The following is a 13726-nucleotide window of genomic DNA, read 5'->3' as shown; positions in this document are numbered from 1 at the left end:
TTGCTGCACCCTGTATGTGTAAAAACTATAAGTAAGCAGTATGTAAGCAGATGGGGACGTCACTGCTCAAAATATTGTAGAACTAACTTTCGCCTAGAGTTACTTCCTTTATGAATTTTATAATATGTACGAATACTAGAGCTGTGTAAAAGCACTGCATGAATTATCTTCCTTACATTTATCTTCAGCAATGGCAGGAAAGACACATTTCCCAAACACTGATTGGCGATTCAACGAGTTCCCGAATCCGTCAGCACACGCTCTTCATGTAACCTGCGTGGAGCTGATGTCCCTGCCCCTGGTGCCCTCCGTAGTAGGAGCCAACCTCCTCGATGTAATTAGCAAAGGCTTCACGGTTATCCCATCCAACCAGCTACAGTCCTGGATCAACGCTATCGGCCTTGTAATGGCGGCTCTACCTGACTCTTATTGGTCTGTCTTGCACGACAGGATCTTCGAGGTGATAACTTGCCCGCAGATGATAGAGTGGAGATACAGCAATTCGCCATTCCAACTCTTTAACTTGACGACGACGAGAGATGCCCTCTTAGAGAACAAGTTCAGCTTCACCCTGGCTTTGGCGCACTCCATGTGGTACCACGCCGGTGTTGGACAGATTGGACAAGTTCCACAGTGAGTACTAAGGTCATATTATTTTATAAGTAGGCATATAATAATCACATACCACGAATATTATTTTTATTTACGGTTCTTATTATTTATTTACCTTGTCCTTCTAATTATGTATGTCTGCAATTAGCACTTATTTATAAATGTAAATGTGTGTCTGCATATACTGCAGAAATTTCTCAATATTTTTTAATTTTAGTTTCTTCTAATGGCCATACACCTCTTGTAGAGTTCCATCATCAATAATGCTACCGTTTCATTTTGGCCAATTCTATTGCTTTTTGCTGTCAGCAATCCAATTCAATCAATCAATTAAATCCCAGGCTGTCCAAACGTTGTTCTGGTTTGTCTAAAGTCCTGGTTCACCTTCTTTAACAGTCAGTTCTGCCCCAATTGGCATTCATAACCGACCCACATTAGTACATAAATAATTTTTTCAACCTCTGCTTCTATTTTGATGTTATTATGTACTCATGTTCTCTCCAAGGTAACTAAATTTGGCATTTGTTCAATGCTATTTTGTGTATACATATTATTCATTAATAAGTATTATTCTTGCCTATTTAGTAAAAATTCGATGAATCAATACTCTAAAGCCTGTCATACACATTTGTATTATTTATTGCATAAAGCTAAAATCATAGACATATGAATATTAGTAGACCTGCCCTAAGTGATTAAAAGCGTATTATCCCCACTCCCCATACCGGTTCCATTGGAGCCGGCTGTGCTCGCGTATGGCCTCAAGTGAAATTTGAAAACGTGACGTCATCATTCTTGTGCGAACTATGGTCGAGGCATCATCGGTTCATTTTACGAAATAACACGGCAAAATGTTGACTTGTACTATGAAAACTTGTAAAAATAGATGTGAAAAAGAGAATAAACCCAATTGTCGTATTACATTCCATATATAAGCATTATTTTACTTTATTTTAAGCATATTCACATCGTAAAATAAAAACTATAGCAGACTTAAGATCATGCGACGACCAGTGTTTTTTGATATAGTGTCCTCTACGTGCAGTTCTATCTTTTATAAGCATAAACTTTTTAATATAAGTGTGTTTGTTGGAAGTGACTTGCCAGGTAAGTATGTTTTGGTATCATTTCTAAATAACAAATGTAGATCCTAGGAAATAAATTGTACAGCGCCCTTGAGGTGATTTTTCACAAAAACGGCGCTCTACAAATTATCCAATTATTATTATTAGTATAATATGAATCAGTTGTTACTATCACATCGAGAAACGTCTGGACGCGAAACACAAAGCTGGTTGGTTGCTGGGAAGTAAATTATGAACATTTATAAAAGTGTCTTAACTAAATACTTAAACGAAATATTCGACTCTGAAAATAGAACCGAATTTTTTTGCCGAATTTGGACTTCGCAAATTTGTTCATAACGTGGCGAGTAATTTGCGCTCCCATGTAAAAATGTCTATTCATTCAAAAGCAGATTTTACTTTTAAGAAGTAAATGGTGATATTATAATGCGAGATGCCTATTTACTGTCAGATTGATTTATTGACGAATCACAGTCAGCTTCACTCCCTTCGTTCTTCAACAGTTGATTTTACCCCTCGCCATTATCTTCTCGTCTATTAATTCCTATGTCTGTGGCTAAAATATTTTAATGATCATTTCAGATTCATAAAGGAGAAGCTGATGCCAGTCATTCAAACTGAGTTGCAATTCCTCTTCCTGTGCCACTTGGTTGGACCATTCCTGCATCGGTTCAACTCAGACCTGCCAAGAGCCGTCATCGAAATAACCATTATCTTTTACGAGCTACTTGAGCAGATAGACAAGGCTCAGACACACCTGAGCTATATTGACCCTATTTGTGATCTACTGTATCCTTTAACAAATTATGTACATACAATCATGTTTTATGATTATAAATTTGCTGCTTTGTTTATTTTATGACACTGAACCAATGATTATTATTATTGTTATAATCAAATGAAGCTTTTGACTTTTTTAAGAGAGTCTTAAATCTTTATTTTTTTCAAAAGAGAGACATGCATTCCTGGATTATGAATAACTTGACAATGTTTGAATTCCTCCTACTCCGAACGATTGAATCCCACTTGGGTGGGAACCCTACGCATTTATCCACTCTACTACTAACCGGTTAGTAGTATAGTAACCGCCAGTAACAGATCTTTATGTGGTGCCTTCTAGCAGTATCATTTTTTATGAACTTCTATTCTGTAGCAAATAGTTTTCTTTCTGTTTAGGTGAATTAAAATCTTTCTTGCATTAAAAATGCCAACCAAAACCTTTTTTAAAAAATTGTCAGAAATTCCTCTTCTCTCGACTGGCACATAACAAATCAGAGAGTTTGTCATAGTTAACCCATTGTTATTTTGTCATAAATGCCGCTTCTCTCGACTGGCATGTAACTAATCAGTAACCCATTGTTATTTTGTCAGAAATGCCGCTTCTCTCTACTGGCATGTAACAAATCAGTAACCCAGTGTTATTGCCGCTTCTCTCTACTGGGATGTAACAAATCAGTAACCCATTGTTATTTTATCAGAAATGCCGCTTCTCTCTACTGGCATGTAACGAATCAGTAACCCATTGTTATTGCCGCTTCTCTCTACTGGCATGTAACAAATCAGTAACCCATTGTTATTTTATCAGAAATGCCGCTTCTCTCTACTGGCATGTAACAAATCAGTAACCTATTGTTATTTTGTCAGAAATGCCACTTCTCTCTACTGGGATGTAATAAATCAGTAACCCATTGTTATTTTGTCAGAAATGTCGCTTCTCTCAACTGGGATGTAATAAATCAGAGAGATTGTCATCAGTAGAGACCGGATTATATGCATTTGCATATGCAAATGCATATTTAGACCCTTTTCAGCGGTAGTTGCATATTTTAGCAAATAATTTGAGATCTTGCATATTTACGCTTGATATCGTTCAGATGCCTCACATAGCGACACTATAGACGTCAGATAGCAAGGCGCGCGGCCAGCGAAGCTGAGCGAAGAACTGATAACTGATCTTACTGATCGCTACGGCCGGCGGCCGGAGCGGGGGGGGGAACCTCTCTCATCTTCGCCTGCGCTCGCGCCTACTCGGCTTAATTCGGCTAATTGCCGAAAACAATTCATTCATTCGTATGAGGGGTGATTTGGTATATTTTTATGGTAATTCAGTGAATTGCGAATTTTGTTTTTGACTGGTCGCACGCGCTGTTCTTTAGAGTTTCGTCTAGTGTTTTGTTTGTTTGCACGAAGTTGTACATTGTGAAAGTGAACCATGCCCCCTGATATAAAAAGTGCCCATACGTGGATAGCTGAATATCCTGGAATATTTACATACGACGGAAAAGTTTTATACTGCCGAGTTTGCGAGAAAAACATTTCTAGCACAAAAAAGTTCCAAAGAGACCAGCATGTCAAAACCAGTGTTCATATCGCAGGAGTGCAGAAGAAGGGCCCACGACAACAAGTTTTTACAGTGGCAAGTAGCAGTAACAGTGAAGTAACCTCCAAAGGTAAACAACAAAATCACTCTAGCATGGATCTATGTGAAGCATTTCTTGCAAGCAATATCCCTCTATACAAACTGACAAATCCTGCCTTGAAGGATTTTCTCAGAAAATATTGCATAAATCAAAATATACCGGATGAATCTACTTTACGTAAAAATTACATACCATCAATTTATCTACATGTGCTGGAAGAAATACGCAATGAACTCAAGGATAACATCATATGGATTTCAGCTGACGAAACCACCGACACTTGCGGCCGTTACATTGCAAATTTGATTGTTAGTGCATTAAAACTTGAACCTTCACCTTCCTATTTGGTGGCCTGCAGAGAACTTGAAAAGGCAAATCATTCTACGATCGCCAGATTTGTGACTGAGGGTATAAAAAAAATATTTCCTGAATCTTCTGCGGATGAAAATGTGTATGTGTTGCTCTCAGATGCTGCCCCCTATATGATCAAAGCAGGCAAAGCCCTCCAAGTATTTTATCCCAATTTGATTCATGTGACGTGTTTTGCTCACGGAATTCACAGACTCGCCGAAGAAGTGAGATCCACGTTTGCGAATGTAAATAACCTGATTTCATCAGCAAAGAAAGTGTTTCTTAAGGCGCCTGCTCGTATAAAGGCCTACAAAAAAAAACTACCAAATATCCCTTTACCTCCTGAGCCAGTAATAACACGTTGGGGTACATGGATCGAAGCTGCGATGTTTTACCATGAACATTTTGAAGCCATCAAGGGTGTTATCAATGACTTCGATAGTGCAGAGGCTTTGGCAGTTTTCCAGTGCAAAGAATCGTTTGACGACGCCAGTATTAAAAAAAACCTAGCTATGATTACCACTCATTTCGCCTACATACCTGCAAGTATAAAAACGCTTGAAACTCATGGATTGGCGTTGAATGCATCTATTCAGGTTATGAAGGAAATTCGCCTTATGAATTCCTCGTTGCCAAAGCTATTCCCGAGAAAACTCAAAGAAAAATTTGAAAACATACTGAATAATAACCCAGGGTTTGAACCTTTGTGCCAAATTGATAACTTCATCAACGGGGCAGGTGAAATTTTGCCCGGAACAATAAGTTCAAAAATCGCACCCAAATTTAAATTCTGTCCAGCCACATCAGTAGACGTAGAACGTTCCTTTTCCGCTTACAAAAATATATTAGCGATCGTAGACACAATTTGTCTACAGAACATTTAGAACAGTACTTAGTCATATACGTTTTTAAAGGTAAATTCTAAATTTTATTGTTAAATACATTTTATAATTGATATTTTCGAAAATATAATTGTTATCCTTGAGAACTAATAGCTTACTAAAATAAAAAAAATATGTAAAAATACAACTTCCTGTATTATTTCATGTTGCATATTTTGACCCTTTTTATGGATTTTCGTGCATATTTTAGCTATTTTTATTGCATATTTTGGGCTATTTTTGTTGCATATAATCCGGTCTCTAGTCATCAGTAACTCATTGTTATTTTATCAGAAATGCCGCTTCTCTCGACTGGCATGTAACAAATCAGTAACCAATTGTTATTTTGTCAGAAATGCCACTTCTCTCTACTGGGATGTAATAAATCAGACAGATTGTCATCAGTAACCCATTGTTATTTTGAGTTTCATGATTCTATGATGCATTATGTTTGAATAATTATTTTCTTATTATTCATGATTAATTTGATGATCCTTAACATACTCTTCAGCTACCATATAAAGTACATGTTTGTTGGTGACATGATGAAGAGTGAAGTGGAGGGCATCATCAGGAGACTCCGACCTTCGCTGCAGATGCGTCTCCGTTTCATCGCTCACCTCAATGTTGAGCAGATCAACCCGAACTGATGGCTGTGACAATTATAATTTAAGTGTTAAAAATACAATAATAATATTAATTTTTCTTTCATCCAAATGAATATTTATTGCGATCTAGATGTATTTGTCAAATTATCATGTAGGTACATATAATATTTTTATTATTTTCTTATTTTTAAATACTATTACGTATTAGATATAACATAGCAAGCTTAACTCACATAGACATCATCTGCCTACAAATATTTTCATATATATTGCTAGAAGGTAGTATCCGTTAACTATCACACTTCTGTCTGCCAAGTTGATGGTTCTCTTGAAATTGACTTACACTGTACAGCTTGCATATCATTATACAGGATGTCTGGGAAAAAATGCACAAACTTTGGGAGATGTTTCTGCATGATAGTACAAGTAAAAAAGATAAATAACTTTATATGGAAAAAATAATATTCTTGCATGGCAAAACATTTTTGTATGAGAAAAAACAGAATTTCGAAAAAAGCAATTTTTCTTATTGATCATAAAATTACCTCCCAAAGTTTGTGCACTTTACCCACGGACACCCTGTACATTATTATATTCAATGTCATTATCTACTTTGCAACTATTGTACAAACCTGATGTGTTATACGCACAAATGGACATGAATTAGTTTTAATTTAATGCAATTCTTTTATCTGTTATAATTCAAGTATTTACACTTTATGTGGTCAGTTGCTTAAACATAAATTATAAATATATTAATTATATTCAACAGAACGCTCCTTTTAAATGGTAAGAAATGAAATATATTACAGTCAAACTTGGTTATAACGAGCACGAGGGGGACCAACTAAATTAGCTACTTATAACTGTTAATCGTTATATCCAAATAAGGATTCGCAATTCGCAAATGTGCTGTATATTTTCAAAATACGGGTAGGTATTAACTATTAACAAAATAAATTTGAAAAAACACTAATATTACTCAAATTTATTATCAATGATTTTTTTAAAGATATGCTTTCATGCTTCTCAATTTCCTCTTCAAAACAATCAACGGTTTATAACTATCATCACCCGGTTCAAGGCTTCCAAGAAAAGTATCACTAAATTGTGTATCTTTTTATCACAAGTTTTCTGCTTGCTGTACCTACTACCTACCGCTTGTAAAATCGCACTCGTCATAAATGCGGGATTGTTTTGGTTTTCGGCTGTAAAAATTTATTTGTCACAAACCAGTGATGCACAACCCGCGGCCCCGTTCTTGCTATCAGAGGCGGATTTGCCCTTAGGCCTATGTAGGCCCGGGCCTAGGGCGGCCAGATATTAGGGGCGGCCAATCGTGACAAAAAAGTCACAGATGATAACAAGAAATTACTTCCTAAGTACCTAAATATTCTACGTACGAAATAGCGATATGCAAGAGCGTGTTCACACACAGCACACAGCGCACGACAATCGACAATTATACAGTAATTGAACTAGCGAATTTAGCAAGCGTATTTTTTTACATTAATTCCACACAGGAGGCTTTGAGGAAAATATTTTCCCTCACGACCTATGTCATCTTAGGTGATGCTGTGTGGAGGGTCTTTTTAAGGAAGGGAAGGATAGGAAGTTCTGAAAAGGAAAATGTATGAGGGGTGGGTAGGAATCTGGGGATTAGTGTGTCCAGGAGTGACATACGTATGAATACATCCCTCCAACTGCGGTGCAAGGCGATGGGTCTAGATAGTTCGGCTGGAAAGGTCAAAAGGCCTCCCTCACCCAGTCTCTCTCGATCCGGCCCGCCACGCAGCAGGTGGGCAGACGTATCCGCCGCCAAGACCTGGACAAATCTTACCCCATGAACCATGAATGATAATGGCAGGAAAATTAAAACGGTTGTGACCCTAGGAACTTACTGAAAAGTTTGGATACTCCTGGTCAATATGATGGGTACTGAGAAAGGGGCGGCTACATGGTCTGGGGCCTTAGGGCCTAGGGCGGCCAAGACTGCAAATCCGCCTCTGCTTGCTATAGAGAAAAATCTAAATGTTTGGGGTAATTCTTGAAAACCCTGGCTGAGAACTTTGTTTATAGAGTTTTGGTTAATTTATGCTGCAATTTCTAAATGGAACCAAATTCGAAGAACCGGTTGAACCGGAACCACAAAATTCAACAGGAACCTTGAATTTTGCTTTCAACCCCCTCCCCCTCGATGAAAACAAAAAAAAATTCCTCTTGTACCTGATTGAAAAATAGGCAAAGCGGCACCTCTGCTGAAAAAGTTGTGCATCACTGGCATAAATTTACTCCATGCAGGGATGTAGGGGCTCGTAACTAGGTACCTTCATAAACATATTTATTGGTTTTTAAAACAAAATTGACGATGAGTTGTTATACAAAAGAAGATGTAAAAAGGGAACAAATTTGTAAAACTCAAATTTTGCGGATTTTATGACAATTTTACATTGTGCCCGATGGATAGCAAATGGTTCACATTGCTGACAATCTTACACAGGTGGTGCCATAAAAAATATTTATCCGTCCCTAACGGGTTAGGAAATTCCCTCCACTTACTTCTAGAATAATTTCAAACCACTTTTCAGACCCAGCGACCCATTCACGTATTCAGAAATTGTGTTGACAAAATTATTTGCTCGGTATATCAGGGAATCGACCTTGTTATAACAGTCAACAATTATATGAAGATAAGCCTGAACTAAAATATGGTTTTGTAATTGCTCATTATAGCCGTGAATTCACTATTGCCGTGATCGTTATAACCATGTTCGACTGTATTTTGATTGACTTTTAATACTAACTTATTAAATGTTATAATTTTTAATAACGTCATTGAATAAAATAAAATATATTTAACGTGTTCAATAACATGCAATAAATATTTTCTTTATAATAATAATTTGTTTTCTCTTTTGAGATATTTATATTTAGAAGTTTTTTTTACAAATTTCTACTTTATCTATTCTGAAACATTTAATGGTGTTACATACTACGTTGGGCGCTAAAATGTAACATATAATGTGACAAATGTCACGTTGGGTGTCAAAGATAACATATTATAACACACTGGGTGTCAAGAATGTCACACGTTTTTTAGTGTAATAGGTGTAGAGCATGATAATCTCTTTCAAAGGATTGTGGGACAATTAAGTCATAAATAAGAAAAAGTACTCACTTGTTCTCAAACAACACACTACTTGGGAATTTAATCAACTTAGAATACACGAGTATAGCTTATAAACTTGTAACTACGACAAGTGAGAAAGAGAGTGGAAATTAATTTGAAAGAATTTTTTGTTAACATAATCAAATCATGACGGAAGTGCAGCGATTATAGTCTTGAAGCTCGTTGTCTCAATCCTTGGCTTCCTTCTGTGTGTGTGTCAAGGGTCAGTTCCGAAATCATCCGCAACTCGCTGCGTCATCCGAATGACGGTAGTGCGTTATAGCAAAGTCCTCGTTGCTCAAAGAGAAGCGATCCCAAAAAAAGGATTAGTATTAAGATTCATAAGAGGATCGTATTTTGTTTCAAGTCTTCCAAGAGTCGCGTCCTTTTGATTCATAAACCATCCATCTTTTGAGCTAGCTCGCCCAAGGAGCTGCCCTTGCGGGGTGCTCGCAGCGGAGGGCTGCGCCACTTGCTCCTCTCGCTTTATAAAGATCTTTCCTGAAAGAATCGGTGTTCTTATGACGAGGTTATATGTAACTTTGGACGTTCTGACGCCTTCCGAAAACTCCGGCTAGTGTTGAGATTGCTTCAGTAGGGATGTGCCGTCGTGTGTCGATTGAATAATAACCCACACGTTACAATAACTAATTAGACTTTTTCCTATTTTATATACTTGAAATACTTATTCATTTTGATGTAATAATTTTGTTTTATTGCCATTTAAATTGTCAAGAATACATTTAGAAAAGGCATATTTTTGTAAATTTATTTAACGCTTTTTTTGCATACTATTACAGTCTATTTTTTAATTACATAATTGGAAAAAGCATAATAAATTCAAGAAATATATTCTGGATATATTATTTAGTGTTTGGCATTTAAAATAACTTACTTTTTAAGACAAACTAGTAATATTTTGGGTGTCCAGTGGCAGATTTCAACAAAAGTACAAAAAAAAAACTACACTTCTAAGTATATTTTTGTAATTTAAAAACAACAAATGCCGATTTCATTTTTGTAAAACCACATTCTCCAAATGGCGACCATCGAGCCTGACACTCTTCGAGTCTAGTACGCATGTTTTCAAAAGCGCATTTACAGAGCGACTGGGGAATTCTGCTAACTTCAGCTCAAATAATTTCTTTAAGTTGTGTCACATAGCTCGGGTTTGTTTTCTAAATGATGGATTCTAAGAATCCCCATAAGAAAAAGTCAGGTGGCCGAGATATGGTGCCGTTTTGAGATATGTTTTTTCTGGAAATAACTGCCCCACTGCATTCATAGACGCATTAGCAGTATGAGCTGTGGCCCTGTCCTGCTGGAACCACGTCTTTTGGTTGAAGTATGGAGTATTTTGTAGTTCTAGTCTAAAATAGTCATTTATCATCTCAGCATATCTCTCTGAATTCACAGTTACAGTTTGGCCACGTTGGTTTTCAAAGAAATTAGGCCATATGATGGCAGATTATTAGTTACATTGCACACCAGACTGTAACTTTAGGTTTGTGGAAAGGCTCTTGATGCATTTGTCTTAACGTAACAGAAATTTTTCTTATTCACATATCCTCTGATGTGAATCTGGGCTTCGTCACTAAAGAATATGTTACCCATCCGAGTAGCAGTATAGCAAAGTCAGAATCGTGTAAATCCTAAACAATTTGAATTTTATACGGATGGAACTAGAGTTTTTTTTTGCGCAACCTGTAAAGTTGATTTTGTATTGATGAACATGTACAAAGTGATAAACCGGAATTTTCAGTCTCAGAAACCATGAACAATTCAACATTTTCGTCATAGTTCCTTGTCTGGGCTATTTAATGTTGATCCTGTAGCTTTGAACCTTTGAATGAGGTTGATCGATGCCATAATGATTATTAAATCGACGGAGTGCTACAGACAGAGAAAACCACTTGAAATATACGCCCTTCTCGCCCCTCTCACGTGTTGTGTTCAGAAACTATCTTTGTTCAAACTTTTAAATCTGCCACTGGACACCCTGTACTTCTAAATGAAATTAATCTGCAAAGCCAAACATTGTAATATAGTAGGAAGAAAGAATCAAAATAAAAATGATAAATTTAAAAACATTATGACCATGTGAATAAATTTATTAGGATAATAATGTATGATGTCTCAAAATTTATGATTTACAAATAATACATATTATATCCCTAGACATACCTGGTACACCATCCAATTTAACTATTAAACTTGATAATATTGAATGTGGAGTAGGTACTGGAGAAAATGGGGTATGTTTATTAACAACTAGTGACCTCTTGGATTTAAACTACGGTTTTATAAAAAGAATGCTGAAGGATATTAGTTTTTTTAATTTTTTTTATTTAAATCTTTTAACGTCAATATTTCCAAGAAAAAAAATCTTTATTTGTGGTCTATAGGTGTAAAGTATGACTACCTTCCTTCCTAAAAGTCTTCCTTCAAGAAACATAAAAATATGCTGTGATGACAGAGTTATTTTCTCTCATGGAAACATGAAAACCATCTGCTTTCATAGAAAAACAAATACATAACATGGAAGCTTGCATGGAAACGGTTACAATTAAGCATCCATGTTTCAAATACAAAAATCATCATCACGGGATGTTCTTGATGGATTCAAAATACATATTGCTGTAAAGATACAAATTAGTAATTAAAAATACTAATTTCGGTTGTGTGTTTTGAATGTAAGTGTTATTTTCAGAATTGGAACTGTTTGTTTTAACAAATTCAGACAAGCGATGAATTACCTACCTCTATTTAAAATATAATATTTTAAGGGAAAATTATTTTCACTGTGTTTTCAAAATTGGCATTAAAATATACTTTAATATCTCACGAGTCTACTCTAGTTATTTATATTAGTATTATTTGTATCTTTACAGAAATTAAAAAAAATACAATAAATTATATTATTACATATGTATGTACCTTTGTACATACCCTTTTTCCTGTTTTCAAACAGTAATTAATTTATTATTATAAAAATACAAATTTCGGTTGTGTCTGTAACTCCGATTCCATGAACCCTAGAACTGAAATTAGCTTAGAATTTAGGTGTCATCAAAATTGTAACTATATCATATTATTAATGTTATTATGGAAGAAGTACCAAATATGTTAATTAGTGTCAATTTGGATAGTTTCAAGTCACATTTTCCTTAATTTTTTGTTATATCATAGCTCGACTTGTAGATTGAAAACCGTTGTATGTACCTAAGTATTAGATTTACAGACAAATATTTCGAAAATTGTGAGTGAAATTAAATTAATTTATTAAATGACTTCAGTCTTTGAAACATGTAGGTGGTACTTACTGATGGATCACCAAAAAAGTTTAACTATGCATTGACCCATATCATTAAATGAAAAGCAATTTTAAATTTAAAATTTTTTTACCCAATAATTCTGTGGCTTTCTTTTGAAAGGGCTAATGTCAGTTTTATAAAATTTTACTTGGCCCATCTTGAATTGCTCTATTTAAAAAGTTTTCATTTTAGAAAACAATTTTTTTGTTGTAATATGGCCCCTGAAAATTGACAAATCCTTTCTCGAAATTGAAAGGTTCTTTTGCAATTCGGAAGATAACCCAATTATGAGGAAAATCGCAAAAAAAATATATCAAAAAACTGGCCCTTTTAGAAGCAAGCCACAGAATTTGTGAGAACACAATTTTTTCATAAATATTTACTGCTATATTTATTAAATATAGATTCGCAATATGTATAGAGATTTTCAAAATAATGCTTGGAAAATTTTCATCGCTCACTAGAGTACCATTGTTGCCTTAATGTTCAAGCTAAATTATGACCTTTTTGTATCAGATCATTTTGACAGAAAAGTGAGATATCCAATTAGAAAAATGTTAATGTTGTATTATTTAAACTCTAATATTATAAAGGAAATTAATAAAATTACTTAATTTTTTTTGTAAAATCAGCTGTTCAATGTTATAATAGTAATTTTATAAAACATATTTTCATTAATATAGATACATCAAGCTGTAAACGCCAAAAGCTTGACACCGACAGTTTTCCTCAAATATTGTTTTTTTTTAAATCATAAGTATCCTAAACGGCTTGACGCACCGCCTCAATATTTGAATACCATATTATAACATCCAAAATAGATTCTGTGCCACTAAATTTATTTTAGACCGCTGTAATATACTTCTTACATTATGGTGGTCTAGAATTTTTTTTAGGCAAAACATCATAAGGATCTCTACAATTAGAATTGTAAATGACTTGTGTCGCCTTGCTTTTGTTTTTAACTGCCTTAAGTTTTGAGTCAGTTTTTCCGTAGCTATACTGGTGCCACTTGAGTTTTTAAAGTAGATATATCTAAATCTGGCGGCAAAATGCTGTTCAATTTAGATTTAATCGACAAATAATTAGTTTTATTATTTCGTAAATCAAAAAATATTATTTTTTAAAGTGTGTTTTGTATAATATTCAAAATATCATAAAAGACATTGTGTGCTACAAAGATTAACGAATTTATTGCTGTAAAAACATAACCTCCATTTAAAATTTAACCTGTAAAATTTAGTTTTTGTCGCTTACGATTTTTTGGCATTCATGACACAACATAA

General features: G+C 35.0%; 1 protein-coding gene across 1 annotated transcript in view; it reads left to right on the top strand.

Annotated features, from left to right (window-relative positions):
- Positions 1-11922, top strand: part of MED23 (mediator complex subunit 23) — a 31920-nt gene extending 19998 nt beyond the window's left edge. The window contains exons 15-17 of the mRNA XM_089649940.1: positions 189-633; positions 2280-2486; positions 5861-11922. Of these exons, the coding sequence (XP_089506066.1) occupies positions 189-633; positions 2280-2486; positions 5861-5999 (791 nt within the window). The 3' untranslated portion in view covers positions 6000-11922. The remainder of the gene's footprint in view (positions 1-188; positions 634-2279; positions 2487-5860) is intronic.
- The last annotated feature ends 1804 nt before the right edge of the window (positions 11923-13726 follow it).

The sequence above is a fragment of the Hesperophylax consimilis genome, chromosome 31, assembly GCF_061612785.1.
Source record: "Hesperophylax consimilis isolate HC1 chromosome 31, BYU_Hcon_1.0, whole genome shotgun sequence".
Classification (NCBI taxonomy): domain Eukaryota; kingdom Metazoa; phylum Arthropoda; class Insecta; order Trichoptera; family Limnephilidae; genus Hesperophylax; species Hesperophylax consimilis.
This window is presented reverse-complemented; position numbering and strand designations above follow the sequence as displayed.